Source organism: Myxocyprinus asiaticus, chromosome 5, assembly GCF_019703515.2.
Source record: "Myxocyprinus asiaticus isolate MX2 ecotype Aquarium Trade chromosome 5, UBuf_Myxa_2, whole genome shotgun sequence".
Lineage (NCBI taxonomy): Eukaryota > Metazoa > Chordata > Actinopteri > Cypriniformes > Catostomidae > Myxocyprinus > Myxocyprinus asiaticus.
Genome location: NC_059348.1, coordinates 42,162,162 through 42,186,056, shown reverse-complemented (window position 1 = coordinate 42,186,056; position 23,895 = coordinate 42,162,162). Strand labels below are relative to the sequence as shown.

The following is a 23,895-nucleotide window of genomic DNA, read 5'->3' as shown; positions in this document are numbered from 1 at the left end:
CTTTCGTCCAGCTTCGGCATCAGCGTGCCTTATTTAGAAGTAATCATTCATATGCCCTATTCCATACAATGACCCTCCACTGTGAGAGCTTCAGAAGGCTGAAAGGTGATAATGGTAAGTCAGAACTAATTTTTAAGTGGTTCTTATTGTAAAATCTGTTTGAAATTGACCATACAACATGGATTGTGCTCCTTTCAAAGTACCCTGCGAAGGCATGATCAGCGCCAGTTAGAACACAGCCAGACACGCTAGGGAGAGGGAGTGTTCTCGTTCTAAAAAGCATTTGATTGGACAAAGTTTCTCATGCCATCTGTGTCGTCATGACTGTGCCTTGGTTTGTCAAGCCGGAAGAGAGAGACTGCTGATTTTAAATATTTATAACTTCTGAAAACAAATTTTGTCAGCATTTGGAAGTACACTAGCATATTGATGACCTTAAAGGGAATAAATATAGACTAAAAGCATCAAAACTTTAATTTTGATTTCATGGCGGCTTTAAGGATATGTCTAACTATTTTTTTTTAAATATATGCTTAAAAAAGGGAAAAATCTATTTAATTCAAGATATATTCTCTTAAAATAAGTCTAAATATCTTATGCCTTATTGCTTCACAAGTAAATGTGCAGTAACTTATTTTAAGGATATTCATATATTTTTACTGGGAAACAATAAATACTGATTAATAAATGATTTTTTACAATGTTGTGGGTAAGTCATTGAAAAGGCAGGGCGCTTTTGATACAATTGTTTCTCCATTTCTGTGTCTCTGTTTCTCTGCTGCACAAGGGCTACTGGGAAATATAAGCTTGTACCTCCAACTCTGTCTGAGTGCTGTCGGGAATCTGTGGGCGGCTGGTGTGCGTCTGGCTGCTGCATGTGTGTTGCTGCATGTGTTTGTGTGTGTGCGCTTATCTCAGCTGTTTTTTTTAATGTTTATACTGCATGTCTTTGATTTAAAGTAGCAATTTTAAGCAGCAACAAAATTGAACAGGCCCTGCATTAGTATTCAGTGCTAACTTTAACACATTTTATATATATATATATATATATATATATATATATATATATATATATAAATATTTTGTGCATGTGGGTAATTGACATGTCCCTTACTTTATTCAATTAAATTTTTCATGGGCTGTGTACATTAATAAACACTTCTGTAAGGCCATGTCCACACTAATACATTTTCTTGTGAAACGCATTGCCTTTGCGATTTTTCGACTCTCATCCACATTGGAATGGTATTTTCCTCCACTGAAAACTGACACTTTCAAAAACCATCTCTAATACCACATACTTGAGAGAGCCTTCATGAAAAAAACTTGACTGTGGTGACATTTTTGAAAAATTTTTAAAATTACATGGCTTCTTAAATATATCACTGCAGTTCTGAGGAGAAATGGCCATTGAGTAGCACTAAAGGTGAGTTTAATTTCCTCCCAAACAGATGAGGTTTTTAAGATGAATGCTCTATGGAGTTGTAAATCAACAAAACCTACAGGGCAAAAAGGAAGTGTTTATGAACTGATAATCCGCCCTTTCTGATTTGTGTGAAAAGAAATAAAGTAATTGTTCTTAGTCTTTAGTGTTCATTCTACCAAGAAAATGCTGTGATATGTACACCAAGCCATGTATAAATAATTTTGCAAAAATGCAGATATTTACATATCTGGTTCTATGGTTCTATGGAACCAGGTTGACTTTGGAAAATGATGACTTTAGGAACTGAAAATGGATAAGTGTGGATGTGCCCTAAATGTTCCAGTTTAGCTATTTCAGCTAAGTATCAACATATTTTTCATGCTATAAACCACTTAAAACTATTTTGAACAGGATTTTGCTGATTGTTTATTGTTATTATTATGCATGCAGTTCCCTATCTGTCACTCACTTGACGTTGTGTCGATGTAGTGACACTAGGGGTCACACTTGGGAGCCCAAAACACCTCTGGTCTTTGAAAAAAGGCCAATGAAAATTGGTGAGTGGTATTTGCATACCACTCCCCCGAACATACGGGTATAAAAGGAGCTGGTATGCAACCACTCATTCAGATTTTCTCTTCGGAGCCGAACGGTCAATGCTCACTGAGCTGAATTCTCATGGCTGTTCATTCACCTCTGCTGGATCTGACGGCGCATTTCAGCGGCTTCTCCCCCCTCTGCACTGGTGCACTGCAGAGAACGCCCCTGGGTGCTTCGGCAGAAATAAAAGAGTATATTCTAAAAAAGAGTATATTTCTCTAAAAGAGCGGTACACATGGAACGTCCTTTTAAAGACGCGTCTTTTTAAAGATGCCTTTCCATTTGTGTGTTATTCCTGGTTGTGGTCGTTATCTCTCGCCTTCTGACGGTCACGATCGCTGTCTTTCGTGTCTGGGTGCTGCCTACACGGAGACAGCGTTCGTGAGTGGGTCATGTACTCATTGCGAGAACATGTCCATGGCAACGATGCGGTCGCGGCTTGCCTTTGTAAGCTCGCCGCTCACAGCCACGCCCCGCCCCAGTACTTTCTTCCCGGAAGTGCACGAGGAGCTGACAAGTTCATGGGAGGCACCTGCGGTGGTAGACACGATCACTCAGGCTAGGGCTCCCTCTTCAAGGCGCCTGTATGCCTTGAAGTGTAGTCTGTTTGCTAAGTGGTGTTCTTCCCGACGCGAAGACCCCCAGAGATGTGCAGTTGGATCGGTGCTTTCCTTCCTGCAGGAGAGGTTGGGAGGACGGCTGTCCCCCTCCTCCTTGAAGGTGTATGTAGCCGCTATAGCGGCACACCACGACACAGTGGACAGTAAGTCCTTAGGGAAGCACGACCTGATCATCAGGTTCCTGAGAGGCACCAGGAGGTTGAATCCCTTCAGACCGTGCCTCATTCCCTCATGGAATCTCTCTGTAGTCCTTCAGGGTCTACAGGGAGACCCCTTTGAGCCCCTGCAGTCAGCTGAGCTTAAGGCACTCTCTTTGAAGACTGCCCTCCTGACTGCACTCACTTCCATCAAGAGGGTAGGAGACCTGCAAGTGTTCTCTGTCTGCGAAACGTGCCTGGAGTTTGGTCCGGGCTACTCTCAAGTGATCCTGAGACCCCGACCAGGCTATGTGCCCAAGGTTCCCACGACCCCTTTTAGGGATCAGGTGGTGAACCTGCAAGCACTGCCCCAGGAGGAGGCAGACCCAGCCCTGACATTGCTGTGTCTGGTGCGTGCTTTACGCATCTATTTGGATCGCACGCAGAGCTTTAGAGTCTCTGAGCAGCTCTTTGTCTGCTTTGGTGGACAGTGGAAATGAATCGCTGTCTCCAAGCAGAGGATAGCCCACTGGCTCATTGACACCATAGCAATGACATATCACACTCAGGACATGCCGCACCTGGCAGGGCTACAAGCCCATTCTACCAGGAGTGTGGCGGCCTCCTGGGCATTGACCATTGGCGCCTCTCTAACAGACATTTGCAGATCAGCGGCCTGGGCAACACCCAACACCTTTGCGAGGTTCAACAATCGCCGGGTGGAACCAGTTTAGCCACAACTGGGCTAGCCTGTCTCTATCATTTGGGCAGTCGACTTGTCCACGAAGGGCCGTTCGACACTCATAACAGCATTGGGAGAGGTTACGTGTCGGCCTGGTGTGCTGGCTAGGAGGCACACAGTGGTCTGCCCGTCACACACTGCCAGTTCACGCAACACAGTTCAGCCAGTTGTGGCATTTTGTATAGGGACCACTAGTGTCACTACATCGACACAACGTCGAGTGAGTGACAGATAGGGAACATCCTGGTTACTTGCGTAACCTCCGTTTCCTGATGGAGGGAATGAGACGTTGTGTCCCTCCTGCCACAATGCTGGACTACCCGCTGAAATGGCCGGGACCTTGTCTCGGCTCCTCAGCACAAAACCTGAATGAGTGGTTGCATACCAGCTCCTTTTATACCCGTATGTTCGGGGGAGTGGTATGCAAATACCACTCGCCAATTTTCATTGGCCTTTTTTCAAAGACCAGAGGTGTTTCGGGCTCCCAAGAGTGACCCCTAGTGTCACTACATCGACACAACATCTCGTTCCCTCCATTAGGGAATGGAGGTTAAGCAAGTAACCAGGACGTTTTTTTCCCCCTCATATTAAAGGTGTACTCAGTAATGTTTTGAAGTATGTCTTACGCTGACACCTAGTGACGAGGATGCTGCATAATTCAAACACTGTAGTTTTCAGTTACCAATGCCCTTGTAGAAATTCAATATACACATTAAGACAGGATTAATTTAATCCATGAATGAAAGTGCCCAATAACAAGGCAGTTACTGAATTTAAGCAAGTAGTATTCAGCTGGTCATGTGATGCTAACATGGCTGCCCTCATGAGGCGCCCCTGCTCCATGTAGAATAAAAGAGCTTTTATAAGGTTACTGATATAACTGAACTCTTCATCTCACAAGAGTGGTCATGATTTTATACATATGTTTCAAAATTACTATTACTTTCTTTAGAAGTAGAACTTTAGATGAAGAAAAATCATGCATAGCTAAAAATGTTGTACCTTTAAGAATTCTGATGTCACACCACAGGGATATTTAAAATTAACTAGTGAAGTCAGAAGGTAAAAAAGAAATGGTGACTGGTCACACCAGCTAAAATACACTTTCCCTAATACATTCATATAAATTTTAACCTAAAATCTTGTTCTTGAAAAATCTTAAATTTTTTGCATTATGCATTAACAACATGTGGAGTAGCTGTCTTTTTGTTAAAATGCGCTGTCAGTTTTTGGAGTGTGGCTCCATTACATCCTGTCTGGTTATTGTACAGGGACCCAAAAAAGAGGCCCTGCTATCTGTCGGAGCCCCGTTCTAGACACAGGTCCAGCATATGATGAATCTGTCTATTGCGAAACCATCCGTTCCTGCTAGAGAGCTTCCCTTCCCCTGTGCCCTGCCCTCTGAAGCCCCCTGTCATCATGACAAAGCTGTTTACCTGGCCTCCTAAAACCCTGCTGCTTCCATTCGACCACTCACCAACTCTAATCCCTTCCAAAACTCCAGCCTAGTGTTGAGCGGTGATTTCCGCCAGAGGGATCCAGGGAATGAGGCTGGGGACGGGCGTCTTGCATCTGCCATGATCAATATTCGACTGCAGTCCATTTTGCTGAGTATGTGGGAACATGGCGGTCATTCTGCATGTATATGGAAGCATGGCTGGGAATCCACACTGCCTGAAATGGATTGGAATATTGGGTCTTGGACTTGATGGCCTTTCTAATAGCTTTATGGAACATTGTGGATAGGAAGATAAATATGGCTTAATAATGTTTACAGATTCACTATGACATTTTAATATAGCGGAGGAGCTTTAAAATGCTTGACATGTCCAAAGAGTAGCAAGAAAAAGGGATTGTTCTCCCAGAAATAAATTCTCTCATCATTTACTTACCCTCATGTCATTCTAAACCTATAAGACTTTCTTGAGTGAAACACAAAAGGAGATGTTAGGTAGATTGTTAGCCGTGATCACCATTCATTTTATTGAATGGAAAAAAGATGTAATGAAAGTCAATGGTGATCTGAGGTTAATTTTGTGCTTTAACATATCCCTTTGTGTTACACAGAGAGAAAATAAAATTCATAAGGATTTGGAACAACATGAAGCTGGAATTTTCATTTTTGGTCAAACTATCCCTTTTATTGGAATCATTTTTCATAATCCTATCAAGATTCCGGTTTGTAATGCTAGTGTAAAAAGAGATAAAGACATAAAGTGTGCACTCTGATGAATTGTTTAGGGATTTTGGCCTCTCAGAGTGGCTGTTATTCAGATGATTTCTAGCTATGTTAAAAATTCTCATCTTCCAGAAGATTTAGCCTTGATTCAATTTTCTGAGAAAATGCCTGGAACATTTTCATTTCTGTAAACTAATGTAAATTCCCTTCAGCACCATCGCTGGATGCAGTGAACTGGTCGATTGACTCAATGATTCAGCTAATTAAAACATAATAGCGCAATTGTCAGGTGGCTTTTATGAGTACTGTAAATGTTAGCCAGCTCCCTTTTTCTGTGCTTCTTTTTAAAAAAGGGAGTGCATGTCTTTTGAAGCTGTAGGGGTCAGACATGCTGACCTCACTGTGTGGATCTCTGCTCAGATCACAGCCTCCAGGGGAGACTGCAGAATCATAGAGCAAGCAAGACAGTGCTTTAAAAGACCAGCCTGCAGCATCTTATGAACACTAGACTACAGCTGACCTTTTTTAAACCACACATTCAGAGGAAAATTACAGCTTCTGGGACAATGTTTGAATACAGAAATATTTCAAAATGATAGTTATCAGATAAGTTAGGAGAAGTAACCGGAGTGGTCCATTGTGAAGGAGGATAGGCTTCCAGGTTGGCGTTGACAGAATGATGCTCACTCTCAGATCTGAGATATGAGAAGGAGGTAGTTATGTGGTGCTGAGGTAAACAGTAAAGATTAAATAGAATAGAATAGAAGAACAAGAAGCCCTGCAACAGATGGCATGGCCCCCACAGAGCCCCCCACTAAACATAGAGTCAGTCAGGGATACATGAAGAGACAGAAGCAGTTCAGACAGCCTAAAAGCGAATTATCCAAGAAGCTTAAAACATCCTATCAAGAAAAACTGTGTCCAGGTGTACTTAAGTGAAACTTCAGCAGTTTTGACAATGCAGTTATACAGAGAACAAACCACACTCACCTACAGCAGACAGCACAGAAGGGGTGCTTCTCATTTCCTAATTGTGCATTCTTGTTTCCTCGCTCCTCCGTCCTTGAGCCTGTGACCCGGAAACCAATTGAGGTCCGCCATCATTAAGGATGTATCAATTCTCTAAATGCACTGCGAGGATCGAGGATGGAGGAAGCTTATCAAGGACGCTTGAGTGAAGAAACACCAGAGCATTCTATACGGAAGACTTTTTGGTCGATGCACCAGACGCGCATATAAATTCTCCTTCCCCTTCAAATCTCACGCAACAGTTTTAATTCATGTTTCATCTTTGATGTTTAAATAAACCATAATTGTCACATACTTCAACAGTGCATCTTGAATTATTTGTATTTATTATGAATATATGAATAGATAAAGTTTCAATAACATAAAGGCAACCATGCCGAGGTACTGCAGCTGCACAAAAACACGCACAAGTGAGCAAGGACATTTCATTTTACAAACACATCTTGCTTTGATTCCTCTGTCCTCATTTCCTAAGAAGGTGGAGTTTGGAAGTGAGGAAAGGAAGGAAGGAAAGGAAACAAGGACACACAATTGAGATCCCAAGATGAGATAGTGAGAACACGTTTTTGCGTTCAAACACAGCTTGGACTGCAAATCCGAATGCTGGGATCTCAAGACGTGTTTTTCTAAGTTTCAAATTATGTTTAACTTGACACAACGACCTAAAAATGGAAAACGACCTAAAAACGTTTATGACGCGATGCTACCGAGACTCTCCAAAAGCGTCTGAGAAGCAGGTGTACATTGAGGTGTCCTTAGGCAAGCCTTCATAATAAATCTGTGACTGATTAACAAATTCAATTGCAAAATGGATTGCTGTGATCTGTAGGCCAATGATAGGTTTATGTTCAAATATATGGAAATAAATCATATACTGCGTACTAAAGCCACTTTTTTAATTTTTTAATACTTGTGTGCCACAATGATGTAATGCATTTTAATTATCTATGTACTAATAAAAAATAATAACATAAGTAGTTTGAGAGTATAGGGATACTAACGCAATTGCATTATTCACAGTGTGTCATGGGAGTGGGGGGTAGCTGCCGAGCTCTTTGTTTGCCACGATTCTCTGATGGATCTTTTCTCATCAGTTTGTTTGAACACAATTTTAAATTTACTCCATACTCCCTTTTCTCTCTCTCTCTTCTCTCTAACTTTGAAAAGCTTAGATACTGTACACCATGTTCTGTATTACAAAACCTCTTAAGGGCACATGCAAATTCCATGAAATAGGCAGTTTTGACAATTGTTCTGCTCATTAAATAAACTTTGTTCTGCAGTAACCCTAACATTAGGCTTAATCAAATACTTCACCTGGCTGAGTATTGTAAAATCCTCTGTTACATAATTGAATTAATAATGAAAGTGAGTTTTATGAGTCACTCCCTTCAAGGTCATTGCATGCCTTCATAATGACTGCAGCCACAACAGCTTTTTAATACATCGGAGTATCATAGGTTAGGAGTACATTATAAACTAAGTTCTCAGTGCATCTACGTCTAATAAAGGGGCATTACGCCTGATTCAGCTAAATTGATAATTTATGGTTGAACGTCAAAAATACCAAAGCAGCCCTTTTGATCTGCTTTTATAAAAACTTTACAGATCTTGTAGATCTGGATCATAATGGATCACATGTGGTGGGATGATTAAGTTGAGTTGATGCTTGAAACGCAACACAAAAGCCACAGAGTGAGTTGTTCCAGGCAGAGCTGTAAACACACATTAGCTATCCTTTGGTTTGGGTGTTATGCTATAATGATTGTCTGTGTACTTTCATTCTGTGGGCGGATTGCAGACCACTCGATGTGACCGCCGCAGATCTTTCAATTAATCAGCCTTAGACATTAATCAGTTAACAATGATTTAATCAAATTACACTGCTGACTTTGATATTCAAGAATGCTTCCTCTCAGGCAGTGCCATCCCTGTTCAAAAGGCCAGCCTTATTGGTCACGTGTGTGTACTGGTGTGCCTGGTAGGCTTCTTAACTAGCTTATGCAGGGGCGTAGTAACCATTATAACTAGACATGTCCCCCTCACTTTTTAGAAATAAGTGAATTCCCCCCCAAGAAACTAATGCAAAAGCTGTAAAACCATTTGCTAGTGCTCACGTCATCCACATTTTGATTCAGAAAATTAGTTTGCACGAACGCAGACAACATAATATTAATAAGCCTAACTGTAGCAAGGACACCGAGGCAGGAGTGTTAAGATCCATATGCAGTTTTAACAGTATAAATTGTTACTTTGTTTTACTAAAACAGACAAAGGCAGGCAGTGGTTCGGTACACAGGCAGACAGTCCAGGAAGGCTAACCAAGTAAATCCGATAGGCAGAAGGGTAATCCAGTAAACAGGCAATAAATCCACAAAACTCACAAGCAGGCTGGGAACAGGCAGGAGTGAAAACACAGGGAAAACAGGATGGGTAAATAACGCTCAGAAATATTGACAAACAAGACTTCGCACTGAATGCGAGAAAACAGGGAACTTAAATAACCAGAGTTAATGTGAACCAGATGAGAGTGTAATGAGTCTGAGTGGAGGATCATGGGAAATGTAGTTTGAGAGAAGTTAGTACTCTGGGGATGGCGACCTCTGGTGGTGAACAGGAGAGATAGCAGGCGCTGCAGGTGTAACAGAGCCCCCCCCACCCGCGAACGGCTCCTGACGTGAGGTTGTCTACGTCGGGGTCTACCTCGACCTCTGGGAGTGGGACGATTAGGAAAATTGTGGTGCAATTCAGCGATAAGTGCAGGATCTAGAATGTCCTCCGAGTTAGTCCAAGAACGCTCATCAGGGCCGTAGCCCTCCCAGTCCACCAAGTATTGAAGCGTCCGACCCTGAGAGTCCAGGAGCTTGTGTACCCGAAAGGCTTCCTCTCCATCAATGAGGAATGGAAGGTGTCTCTGGGGGTCCTCCTCTCTCGGAGGCGCCGTGGGTTTGAGCAGAGAAACATGAAAGGTAGGGGAAACACGGTAATTAGCAGGGAGCTGAAGTTTAAATGATACTGGATTGATTTGACGAAGAATCTTGAAAGGACCCACATACCTGGGACTTAGTTTCTTGCACTTCTTGGTTCTGAGCTTGGGTGATGTCTGCCATTATGTCCCATTGTACGGGAGCGACAATGAGAGTGGGTGGAATAATGGAAGTCACAGGGTTGTTGCCAGTAGTGGACCAATGAATGCGGGACAGGGCATCAGCTTTGGTGTTCTTGGAGCCAGGTCGAAAGGTGATTGTGAAATCGAACCTGGAGAAGAGACCATCGAGCTTGATGAGTATTTAAGTGTTTAACAGATTGAATGTACTCTAGGTTTCGATGATCTGTGATCAAAAAAGGATGACGAGCTCCCTCTAGCCAATGTCTCCACTCCTCGAAAGCCGCCTTCATGGCTAAGAGTTCTCGATTGCCGACATCGTAGTTTCTCTCAGCCACAGATAACTTGCGTGAGTTGAAGGCACAGGGATGAAGTTTGGTGGGAGATCCTTGTCGCTGGGAGAGTACCGCACCAACACCTGAATCAGAGGCATCAACTTCCAACAAGGGTCGAGTGGGGTCAGGATGATGAAGAATGGGGGCAGTACAGAAGCGCCGTTTAAGGTCAAAGGCTTGATGAGCAGGAGATGTCCAGTTTAGTTTCTGGGCTTTACCTCGGAGCAATGAGGAGAGTGGGGCCACCACCAAGCTAAAACCTTGGATGAATTGTCTGTAGAAGTTGGAAGAACCAAAGAAGCATTGTAGTTCTTTGAAACAGACAGTGGCCACTGCAGTATGGCTTGTACCTTGGAAGAGTCCATGGTGACCCCCTCGGAGGAGATGACATACCCCAAGAAAGAGATGGTAGACTGATGAAACTCATTTCTCCATCTTGGCATAAAGTTGATGTTGGATGAGATGGTTGAACACCACTCGGACATGTTGAACATGCTCATCAAGGGAAGAAGTGTATATCAAAATGTCAATGTAGACTATAACCCATTTACCAATGATATTGCGAAAAATGTCATTTACAAAGGCTTGGAAGATGGATGGACTGTTGGAAAGTCCAAAAGGCATTACCTGGTATTCGTAGTGGCCAGTGTGTGTAGAAAAGGCTGTCTTCCATTCATCCCCCTCCCGGATGCAGATTAAATTGTAGGCATTATGAAGATCCTATTTGGTGTAGATTGACGTTTTGTAACTGCTCCAATGCTGCTGGTACCAGGAGAAGGAGATAGCGATACTTGGTGACAGTGTTCAGGCCTCGGTAGTCAATACACGGACGAAGACCCACGTCCTTCTTTCCTACAAAAGAAGTGTAATGTACTCTTCCATAGCTTAGTCTCAGGTTTGGATAAGGGGTATATCCGTCTGCATGGAGGAGCCTGGCAGAAGGTCAGTGGCACAATCACAGGAACGGTGAGGAGGAAGCGGTGTAGCCTTTGATTTGCTGAAAGCCTCCTGGAGATCAGAATAACAATGTGGTAGGATCGAAATCTCCTTTTCAGGGAGAATTGTCGTGGTGCTTACAGGAGGGAGAGAGATGGGTTCAGGAAGGTTGAGGCAAGACTGGAAATAGGAAGTACTCCAATGAGTGATTTGTCCATCTCTCCAGGAGATCTCTGGGTTGTGAAGTCTCAGCCATGGCAGGCCAAGAACAATCGGATTCTTAGGAGAGTGAATAACAAGGAACTGAATCTCCTCATGATGGATTCCAACTTGAAGACATATGGGTTGAGTGATTTGTAGAATCTTGCCAGAGCCCAGGGGTCATCCGTCTAGTGCTGAAACACGTTGAGGGACACAAGGGACAAAAGACAAAATTTAGATTCGTGGCAAGACCCAGGTCAATAAAGTTACCTGCAGCCCCTGAATCCAAGATGGCAGATAATTGATGTTCACTATTTTGAACATGCAATGTAACAAAAAGTTCAAACTGTTCAATAAGAATTGTTTGAAATCTCTAAACTCACCACCACGGGGGACAAGTAGGGCAGGCAGCCAGTAAATGTCCTGACTGTCCGCAGTAAATACATACTCTCAAAGATGGCATCTTCGTTCCTCGGAGGAGAGAGAAGAGTGACCCACTTGCATGGGCTCGTGATGACTGGTTACAACGATAGAGCGAAGTGTCTGAAGGGGACTGACTGGACAACGGGCTCCGATTAAATTATCCAAATGGCTAGTTTGATGAATTTAAGAGATCTCCCCTCATCATGACATGCTAGCTCAGTCTGAAGATCAGGATTTAACCCCTGATGGAACAACAGCTTCAGTGTGTCCTCCACCCACACAGTTTGCGCTGCTAGCGTGCGGAAGGACAAGGCGAATTCAGCAGCAGACCTATTCCCTTGTTTTAAACTCAATAGAAGTTCTCCTGGGTCATTCCCACCCTCAGATTGCTCAAAAATCTCCCATAAACGAGCAAGAAAGTGAGACAGGGTCCCCTTTAGAATGTTCTCACAACTCCAAACTGCCATTGCCCAGTCTAGTGCTTTTCCTGACAGCAGTGATATGATGAAGGAAACACGAGCTTCATCATTGGGATACATGAGAGGTAGTTGAGACAGAAAAAGCTCACATTGAAAGAAATCCTCAACACTTACTGGGTGATCCATCAAACCTTTCTGGAAGCGAGAGTTGAGGATTGACAACAGCTGAAGAGTGCGTTGTGCAGCAGGCAGAGTTGTTAGTGGAAAACCCCTTCGGAGATACTTGCGGGTTTGGCTGCACAGATTTAAAATTTCTTCCGTGATTGAAGTGAGCTTGCACATCTGCTGATGGTGACTGGTAAGCATGGCTGCTTGCGCTGAAACAAGCTCGTGTAACTGTTGGAAAACTGCTGGATCCAAGTTTGACGAAGACTTCTGTAGCAAGGACGCCAAGACAGGAGTGTTAAGATCCATATGCAGTTTTAATAACAGTATAAATAGTAAAACAAAGTAACAAAACAGAGAAAAAAAAAAAAAAGTCAGGCAGTGGTTTGATACACAGGCAGACAGTCCAGGAAGGCTAACCAAGTAAATCCGATAGGCAGAAGAGTAATCCAGTACACAGGCAATAGTTAGATACACAGGTAAACAGTCCAGAATGGCAAACCAAGTAAATCTGATAGGCAGAAGGGTAATCCAGTAAACAGGCAATAAATCCACAAAACTCACAAGCAGGCTGGGAAATACGAGAAACCGGCAGGAGTCAAAACACAGGGCAAACAGGATGGGTACATAATACTCAGAAATGTTGACAAGGCAAACAAGACTTCACAATGAATGCCAGAAAACAGGGAACTTAAATAACCAGAGTTAATGTGAACCAGATGTGAGAGTGATCAGTCTAAGCGGAGGATCATGGGAAATGTAGTTCATGAGAAGTTAGTACTCTGGGGGATGGCGACCTCTGGCGGCGTACAGGAGAGATAGCAGGCACTGCAGGTGTAACACTAAAAACCTGCCAGCCATTAGTACAACAGACATTGAGCTGTTGACAAAATGCAATCTACCTGAGACAAGAAGTCATCTTTGACTATTTAAGTTAATGTTGTTAAACAGATTTTGGTAACTTTTAGTGAGTTTTTAATCTCTGACATCTTTATTGTTAGTCTTTTTCACTGAAACACTGAATGACCAGTAATGTCTCATGCACAACCACCAGCCAAAAAAACTGAAGGGGTCAGACATTCTGGATTTCATTCATAGGGTCGTGTGTGGGACAACAATCATGTCATAGTATATTTCTAAACAATGCTATTGTTCTTTGACTTTTCCATGTTTTTTTTTTTTTTTTTTTGGCTATTATATTGAATTTAGATTAATGGTAATGGTGATGTTTATGACATATTTATTTTAGAAAAAAAAAAAAAAAAAAGGTCAGTGACCAAGTCAACAGTGTAGCGAGGTGAAACAAGCTTTAATGCTTTGATTTCTTGGTTCTGGCTGACTTGGCCAATGTTTTAAATGTTTGACAGCAGTCATTAAATTGTATGATAATTCTTCTGTTTAATATGAAAATTTGCATTCATACATGGTTGCTACGTTTTAGTTCTAATTATTAAAGTTCTATCATAAAAAATTCTTGATTGACTGATAAGTTCAGTTGATATGCTTTCTTCAAATGATATCACATATTCTTAAAAATGTATCACATATCCTTAAAAAAATAAATAAAAAAAAATAAAAGAATATATATATATATATATATATATATATATATATATATATATATATATATATATATATTCTTAAAAATTCTTTAAAACTGTCATATTGTGAAGAGAGACTGATGAAATTTAGAATGTGTTCCCCCCAATTTTCAGGTTGTTTCTATACCCCTGAGCCAATGCCTCCCTCGGTAGTTGACCAAGCAAAAAATCATGCCATTTGACCAGCATTATTTGCTGGTGGCTATGCAGGTCCACCAGCTAGACCAGCACCAAACCAGCATAAACCATCTTGGACCAGCATTAAAAACCTTGTCAACAGGAATTGCTTCTCTCTGTAACCCAACACAAGCTTTCCAGAAGGTTCCACATGCCTACCCATGCAAGGCTGCCTGCCACTGCAGAACCCCCCTCTGAGGAAGGAGGATGATTTAATTGGAATATACAAAATGTGAAGCTTTGATATTTACTGTACGAATCCCATTACAACTCCAAGAAATAGCATTTTGGAACAGTAATAATGATCGTAAAACTGTGTTGGATGGAAATAGAAGCAGTTCTCTCTCTTTTCTCTGCACCAGAACTAATTTATAACAGGCCTAATGGAGGAGTCAGAGATGTGCTAGAGCTGGAGCTTGATGATTTGTCAAACATGGCTGTGAGGACTCATCTTCCTAACTTTTAGAGTTTAAAAATCAAGTCATTTTTATTTGTATAGTGCTTTTCAGAAAACAGATTGTTTCAAAGCAGAAAATTATCTTGAAGCTGTAAGTCATCATTGTGCGGTTTGATTAAACAAAATAAAATAAAACAAAATGATTGTAAATTATACCTTAAAAAAAATAAAAAAAAATAAAAATTATTATTCATCCTAACCAGATGCGATGCTGGGACATGCGATTAAAGGTATCTTTTCCTTTTTAATGAAAGTTTTTGTCCAGACCATCTGCGACAAGTGACAAGGCATTTTATTTTTGGAATGGTTTCTATTTCTGCGACGTTGCGCTGGGCAGCCTAGTCAGTAAATGTGTCTAAAATCCTTTTCATAATAGTATATTAAAGCCACGTCTCACTTGCCATTTCAGAACACTTTGATTTCTTGCTCTTTTCAGCCTGATCTCTGTCACACACACCAATTCAGATGGATAGATACATACCTGCTGGCTTCTTAAGACTTTCTCTTCGCTTCGCTGTCACCTGGAGATCAGCGAAATAACAACAGTAGTACCACGTGAACATAAACAATGGTAACAGATGCGATTAATAAAGAAACTTTGCCCTGTGTATGTGTGATTATATATTTATCCTGTTTTTAGTGAGCATTTGATTGGACAAAAATCTGTGTAGTGCAAGAAGAGTCATCAATATTTTTGTTCTGTTTTCCCAGAAGAGAAAGGCTGTGTATTTTAAATGCGTATATCTGCTGAAGATTAATTTAGTCAACTTTTAAGAGTACTCTAGCATATATATGATTCAAAGCTAATAGATATGGGCTATAAGCCCATGCATTCTGAGTATTTCTGAATGCTTTGAATGGACGCAGTCTCCGGAGATTGAGTGCCATCACTTGCGGTATTTTCAGACTTGCTGAGTGTCGTGACTGAACACATACTGTGTGTATGGACCACTTAAGGTTAATGAAGCATGAAGTCAGTCCAGGGCAAAACTGCATCAGCCATTTTCTGTGAAAATGTATTTTCTTGTGTTTTTGAGACTGTCCTTAGGAAATATTGTTTTAGTTAATGTCCTGACCCTAGGTGACTTTTCACCACTTTTTCTGATATTTTTCAGTGTGTTATCTCTCAAGTGTCTTTGTTCATCTGGTGTGCAGTCATGATTTTCAGCTGAAGGACACAGGCTTACTACCATTTGGATCATACTCTGTACCCAAGCATTTGGAGAGCTGAATATATTTTTGGAGTGTCTATTTGCACCCCGGTGTAAATAGCATCTGCCACACAGTGCAGCTATTTGCAACCCAGAGGTCTGGTGGAACCAGATAAATATACAACAAACCAAACAATAGATGTCGCTGCAGTGGTGTGGGGAATAAAGTCGGTAGGTGATTGTGTACTGTTGTCCTAGTGACCACGAATTGAATCCACGTTTTGTCCCACTCTTTTTCCCATCCTTTTTCCACATCCGTTCGCGCGGCTTGGCGTCACTTGTGTGTAGTCTGCATCACTGTATTACCAATATTGTAGTAACCATGTTTTTTGTTTTTGTTTTTTCAAATTAGGGACGAGTCAAAATGTATTTTTGTGGTAATCAGTATTATGCCACAAATGGTGTCGATTGACCTTAACTTGTATTGAACCCGAAATATTTCTTTAAGACTACGAAAAATCTAGTATAAAATGTCAACATTTTTATCACTTCAATTTAACCTTGTTCATACACAAACCTGCTGTACTGAAATACTCAACTGGTTCAAGTGCTTGTGCTGCCCTGAGATCACAGACAGTTTCTGTGTGTGAAAAAACGAACAGAAATCTCCCACCATGTAGCACTGTAGTCTATTTTATCAGCCATTTTATTAGTCCGTTCCAAGAGTCTGATAACAGGCCCATTGGAATCACATTGACATATCAGGGCCATGTAATCACATTTATTGTGTATAAATCACATGAATTTCATTCGTTGACACATGTGACATGTAGGCAGTACCCTAATGTGATTGAGTAGTGGCAGAGAACAGCCAGAGGACTGCATCGAATGACAGGTCAGTGTGTGTGTTGTGTATTTCACCTTATAATGCTGTGTATTATATAATAACTGAACTCTTCATGCTAAACTTAAGCTTGCTGGCTTACAGTATGCGTGTGCTTGCGTAGGCTGGCAATGAAAAATTATTCAGTTTTACTGCAGTAAAGCACCATGTCCGGACTTTGATCCATCTGTCACATATGACCCTCGCTGTCAGTCACACCCACTCCCCAGCATACGCCCACTGGTTACAGCTGGAGCACATCTACACTTGCCATCTGGCACTACATGAGATGATCAGAACTTACTAGTGATATGCCTCAAAGTGTATATAGTGTATATGTAGAAGGAAGTGAGGATTTTACTGGGATCAGGAAACAAATGTTCAATCTGCTTTTGCTGTCAGGAACATAAAAATATCTACTGTCTCAAAAGTAGAGACACAAAACAAATATTATGCATGTTAGCATGATTTTAGACATGATTTTAGCCGGCGTTGCATCGTCATGGCGACAAAGTTGCAATTTTAGATACAACTTTACCCTGTTATGGTTAGTAAGCGATTTTATCACACTAAAATCATGTTAACACGCATATGGTTTACGTCTTGTGGCTATACTTTAGAAACTGTTTTTTTTTATGTTTACGGACTGGCCCCATTCACTTCCATTGTAAGTGCATTACTGTAACCACTATTTTTTTTTATTTTATTATTTATAAAGTCAAAATTATTCTTTGTGGTAATCAACATTATGCCACAAATGCTGGCGACTGAGCTTAACTTGTATTGAACACGAAATTAAATCTATTTTTAGGATCAAGATTTTTGCATTATGACGTATTTTCGTGACAATAAGGCATATTTCCCCCAAATTGTCACTAGCTTAAGGAAAAAAAAAATCTCATTCTTATTATTGTAATGTGAATAAAATGATATATTATTTAAATTGTCAAATATTTTTACATCACAGTAGTATTTTGTCTACTGCCTTTATGTTGGTTTTAAAAATATAAGAAAAGTATTTCGTTTCGGTAACACTTTCTATGAAGCATGTATTTATAATGCATATAAGGGTTCTTAATGCATTATAATGTATGCATAACGCCTTATAATAAACCTTATAATATGTTATATTGTCTCATAAATAATTGAAACAACAGTTATAATATGATATAAAACTTACCTATTTGTGATTCTAACTTTTAAGATTACGATGCATTATAACACACAATGAAATCTTTATTTATAACGCATTATAATATATGCATAATACCTTATAATAAACGTTCTTGTGACATCATACAATTCTCAGAATGCAAACGAGTAAAGATCCATAATTTACAGTGCCTAGCCTTTAGTAGAGCTGTTACTTTGTTCATTTTTGAGTGTTTCCTCTGAGGCCAAGGTTCATTTTAATGTGAACATGTTTAAGCTGATAACTCTTTTACATCAATAATGTTATGTGGTTTTGTTGATTTTATACAATATTTTATATTCTAAGTATTACAATAAAAATGTTCAAAGCAAATGTGTCTTATAACCACTTCATAATATCTTATGGCTGTTTAAAAGACCTACTGTAGATTTTATTACTTTAAAGCCTTTTGGATGTTTACAAGAAGACATTGCATTTGTCATTTGACTTAAAGTGGTAAAATACCACTCATAAGTTGTAGGAAGATATTGTGCAGGATTTGATCTTATATAAACAATGTCAAAGTAGGAAACTTATAATACATTATACCTTAAAATAAATGTGGATAAAACGTGGTGTTGATTATGTGTTATAATGCAGTATACTCTGAAACGTTATTACCAAAAATAAGTATTATATCACATTATAACTGTTGTTACAATTATTTGAGACAGTACAGCATATTATGAGGTTTATTATTAGGCATTATGCATACATAATAATGCATAAAGAACACCCTTATAATGCATCATAAATACAGGCTTCATAGAAAGTGTTAACGTGATTTCTTTTTTATTGTAACAGCAAAGAACCAAATTACAGTAATGAGAATCACCATTGAGAATAATGGGAATTACAAAAAAAAAAAAAAAAAAAAACTTGTCAAAACACATTACAGTGATGAGAAGTTGAAGGGAGCTAACTTAAAACCTATTCACACAAATAGCAATGTGACAAAGCAAGAAAAAAACACTAGAGAATTTGAGCCAAAACTATTCACACTGAGCAGTAAGCATGATGGAAAATTACAAACAAACAAATGAAATGACCTACATGACAGAAAAGCATTTGTTTGTCACAGAGCAGTTTTTTTTACTCTGTTTCAAGAGCTCCATAGGGATGCATTGTTGCACTCTGTGCGAATAGGCAATACAATACTCACGCCTTCACATCATTTGCCAAGATGGAGGAAGACATAGCTCACAACAATTCTGTGTGTGAGACACCATCACAGCTATAAATATTTACAGGATGCAGCTGGGGTATAATAACTATTCCTCACTTGATTGTTAGCCTCACATAGTTAGTACTAACCATTACCGTCACAATCGCTTACTCTGATTGCCTGGCAGAGACAATGGGCTCCATCTCTTGCAGCCATCCTCGTGATGTGATTAGTCATATCAGCCCAGGTCCTGATAAAGACCTGATGGTCAACAGAGGAGATGTGGCGTCTTGGCCAGAAGGAGCCATGGCTGTTTTTTGTGTGTCGCTATGAAATCTTGGCTGGAGCAGTGGCTGTCTCAAAGCAGATGGGTGGCGGCAGACTCCTGAGGCAGCAGCTCTGTTGATGGATACCATGCTCCGGTGGCAAGATCCATCCATTATTGAATTGCTCTGTCAGCTCTGTAGTGAAGCAAGATGCTTAAAGACACACGCAAACATTAGCTAACATACTGAGACTGATTTAGACTTTACTGTATGGCACTTCAATAAAATGCTAAAACCAAAATTCTGTTGAGAAAAAAAAAAAAGTAAATGTAAATTCAATGCAATAATAATAATTATATCAGAAAGACTTGCAGACTTAAAAGTTGGCATGACATTTATTTGATGAAATAATAATGAACACAGGAATTGAATGTCTGTTTTTGGCATAAGCCCTGTCTGGTGGTCCGATGAGACTGCTACTCAGACCGTCATATCCTGCCGGAGATAGAAGGCAGGGGGCGAGGAGCCTACCCCCGTGCAGGAAGGAACTCAACTGGTGGCGGTGGGGAGGTGGAGGTTGCTGTGTTGACACACTGAAACAGCATATTGGTAGATGATTGTAAGCAGACGTTTAAAGCTTATGTAAGATATGTTATTGGCTAGCAGCTAACTAGATAATGGTGTGATGTACAGCTGCGAGTCCTCCAGCTAGAACTACGCTTACGCTTGTATTAAGTTTCAGTAAAAGTATCTAAACATCCTTAAATAAAGATACATTTACTTGAAGTAAAATTATGGAAGACAGTAAGACTTAGAATATGCATATCTTTAAGTTCATTTTTCTTACTTCATTGGAATTTATTCATTTATTAAATTTAAGTGTAAATGTCACAACATTGTTGCATTTATACTTGAAACAAGATGAAACTATTTGCCATTGCGGGAAGAAAAATAAGTAATTATGAAATAAGTAAATTTCTTGTTTTAAGGATGTTTAGAGACTTTAACTGGGGAACAAAAAACAAAAACAAAATACTTATACCATTTATAATACTTTAAAATTAGTGCTAAAGCTTAAGTGTGTAATTTCTGCACAACATGCCTTACCGAATTGCAAAAATAAAAATTGTTAAACAGCTTTCTGAATACACCCTTCATCAGCCATTGGACAAACTAACAGATAGTCCCTCCCCAAACTCACGCCATTGGTTGAGCCAGTGTTGTTGTGTTGGGCCAGACGGGTCACTCCAAGCAAACAGAGGAATGCTAAATGTGCCACAGAGCCGAAGTGTTTACACTTTTCAAGGATATCAACCTACAAAAAGTTTACTTATAAATTGTTTCTGCATATTAAGCCGAGATAGGAGAAAGTATTTGTACATCAAAAAGCATTACGTGCTTTAATATCTTATGCAGTTTTGTTTCAAGTAAATGTATTTTGTTTTAAGGATGGATTTCTGTTTAACTGGAAAAGAAAAAAAAAATAATGATTAAGATAATGTTTGTGCAGTGTATGAGTACAGTCGCTTATCTTATCACAAATCTTCCTTGTCTTTTCTTCCCTTTCTCTCTCTCCAGCGGAGCCGCTCCCTCTGATGGATCTGTGTCGACGTGCTGCGCGCCTGGCCCTGGGACGTGAGCGTCTGCAGGAGATCGAGACCTTGCCTTTGCCACAATCTCTGAAGAATTACCTCCAGTACCAGTGAGAGCATGGGACATCACGTAGAGACACACACAGAGAGGAAGCCTGAGGTGCTACTATAGCGGTACCATCAGGCAACAGAGGGAAAATGTTTACATTGTGGCTCACTGGTGGAATCTTAATTTTTTTTTTTTTTTTTTTAACTTTTTTTTTTTTCCTCGTTTAAATTGACAGCTTTGGAAGTAGTAAGGAAAGTGTGACGCAGCTAGAGACGCAGAAGCTTGGCAGACCTGCAGCTCCTCCAGGTGTGCTGCTATGACAGGAAGTGGCGTTTCAGAAAGCACATTAACCTTCGGATGCCTTTGCAAGCCATCAGTAATAATCTTTTAGCTCCTTCCCTGGATGTAAAGCCTGCAGAGCATGGTCACAGGAGACATAGGCAGCTGTAGGTCAGGCATTTCAAGTCAAAATCCAACAGCCCTGGAAGGTGCCAAGCTGGTAGGTGCCGCTACCTACGCATTGGAGCACCAGGTGACATTAATATACGGACTGACAGAAGTCTTTTTTACCGTTTGCTGGATGTGTATTCCCAAGCACACATGCATACGCACATATACGACCAACAATCATATACAGATTCACTTCTCTTTATTTTTCCTTCTGTGGGCTTGAGTCACTTTCTATCTGAATTTGTATGCTGATTTTATTGTGCGTGTGAACTTTCATTTCTGATAATGATTTTATGGAGATGTTTTTGGCCATCTTTAATTTTATTTATCAGGTTCTAGTTCCTTTTTAATGAACTGAGAATGTGCGAATTAGCACATAGATATCGAACACTATCATACTCATCACAAATGGCTTTCTATTTTAAACTGGGATGCTGCTTTTATTATTATTAATTATTATTGTTATTCTCTGAATGCTCAGATAGTCTGGTTTTCTGAGGAAGACAATGGAATGTAAAGATCTTGCTAGCGTTAGCATATTTTAAATGTGAATAAAAGCCAAGTGAATGAGAAGGATGTTGTTTACATTTTTGTCTGAGACAGAAGATGGCTGGATCTGTGTTTTATCATTCTCACTGAACACAAAACAAGTATGTTCTAAATCACAGTAGGACCTATTTACAGTACATAACAGCACTTTTTTGCTTCACGTTCCACAGAGGGTTCCCTCCTTTCCCACTTTTCTTTCTCTGGTTTCTCTCTCTCTCTTGTCTGACTCCCACTCTATCACAGTCTGAGGCGGAAAAGTATGTTATTTAACTTAAATCTGGAAATTGGAACCTTCTTCTCATGCTCTGTTTAGATTCGTGGGATGTTTTTAACCTCAGTCAGTAACCTCAGGTGATTTCACTTCAGTAATGCAGACTTCCATGCATTCTGTTCTAACTCTATGGAATCCACTTCAAAATGCCTTAAAGGGATATTTCGCCTAAAACGGAAAATCCTCCAATCATTTACTCACCTCACATTGTTCCAAACCCATATGACTTTGTTCTCTGGAACACAAATAATGAATATTTAAAGAATGTTTAAGCCGCTTTTTTCCCATATAATGTAGAGGTCTGCACAGGCCTTAAAATGAAGCCCGAACCCAGCCTGTACCCGAGACTCTGTGACCTGACCCAAACCCAAAATCGCCCACTCTTTATAATTTATTCTCCAAGCAAGTACATTTGTTGCAATAGGCTGTATTTTATATTTATTTATATTTTTAAGCATCCTAGGCAACATTTGTAACAGGAAAGCAACAGTAAACAAAATAGTTTTAACAAAGCACAGTGGCTCCTCAGCACATTAGAGTAAAAAAAAAACAACAAAAAAAAAAAACATTGGCTTACTCTTTATCAAGCACGGCAACTTTTGCTGGGTGATGAACAATCTCGAATCATGCGTAACAGTTTAACTTACACTGAAAAAGCTAGACGAAGCGCAATGAATGAAACAGAACAACGGTTTCGAGATGCGTTTTTAAAAATGTATGTTGTTTTTTTACTTGACACAGTACCTAAAAAAATTTATCCTGCCTGAGACGCTGAAAACACAGCGAGACTTGGCACAGTGGTCAAAGATTGTTGAGCGCGTTTTAAAAAAAAAAACAAAAAAAAAAAAGAGCAGACGCACACCAAAACGCCCGTTTACACCTGGTATTAAGATGCGTTTCGGGTGATCCAATCACATGTGGTCAGCGCTAAACACAGGTTTAAACGGGGTCTAAAACTTTTTGTGAACAGATCACAAAAACCACATAAAAACAGGACCACATCGCATTTGAGGTGTAAACGCTTGTCCGTACTGATTGCATTCTGTACAACAGTGAAGCATCACCTCTCACCTGTCAATCCACCGCTGCACTAATACAAGTGTTTAAATTTTGCTGTTTACGTGCTGCTTTAAAAAGGAAATAACCGTCCATTCGGAAATTGAAAACGCAAATAAATACACAAGCACCAGAACTACACGAATCATCCTCTCCGTTTGAGATAAACATTGAGGGACAAAGATGATAAGCTCACACAAGTTACAGATAATCCACTAAAATAAAGGATAAAACTGCTTGAAATGTTGCATTTGTGCTTAGATTAAATTTCAACTGCGTCTGGTAGAAGCTGCGCACCATTTTTTTCACGCTCTTTGTCTGTTCTAACACTATTCACTTTAATATCATGCAGTAACACACTGACAATAGTGACTGATGTACGTCGGCATGAAATCAGAGACCTTCCTCTTGAAATCCGAACACAAGTAGTCACATGAGACGCATTGAAGAAACTATATGTAAACAGTGATGTGTCTCACCTGACCATATATGATCGGATAACCCGAGAAACATCTTAAAGGCATGTTCCGGTTTCAATACAAGTTATGCTCAATTGACAGCATTTGTGGCATAAATGTTGATTACCACAAATTATTTTCGATTCATCCCTCCTTTTCTTTAAAAAAAGCAAAAATTGAGGTTACATTGAGGCACATGCTACAATGGAAGTGAATGGGTAGCATTTATATAATTTTATAAAAGCAATTGCATTAAATCT

The 23,895-nt window shown here is 40.1% G+C and overlaps 1 protein-coding gene across 4 annotated transcripts in view; it reads left to right on the top strand.

The window, feature by feature from the left end:
* Positions 1–22,421, top strand: part of LOC127441532 (SPRY domain-containing SOCS box protein 4-like) — a 131,788-nt gene extending 109,367 nt beyond the window's left edge. For 3 of the 4 annotated variants that reach the window (XM_051699068.1, XM_051699067.1, XM_051699069.1), the window contains exon 3: positions 20,789–22,421. In XM_051699068.1, the coding sequence (XP_051555028.1) occupies positions 20,789–20,916 (128 nt within the window). In that variant the 3' untranslated portion in view covers positions 20,917–22,421. The remainder of the gene's footprint in view (positions 1–20,788) is intronic. The other variant, XM_051699072.1, reaches the window with a different exon arrangement.
* The last annotated feature ends 1,474 nt before the right edge of the window (positions 22,422–23,895 follow it).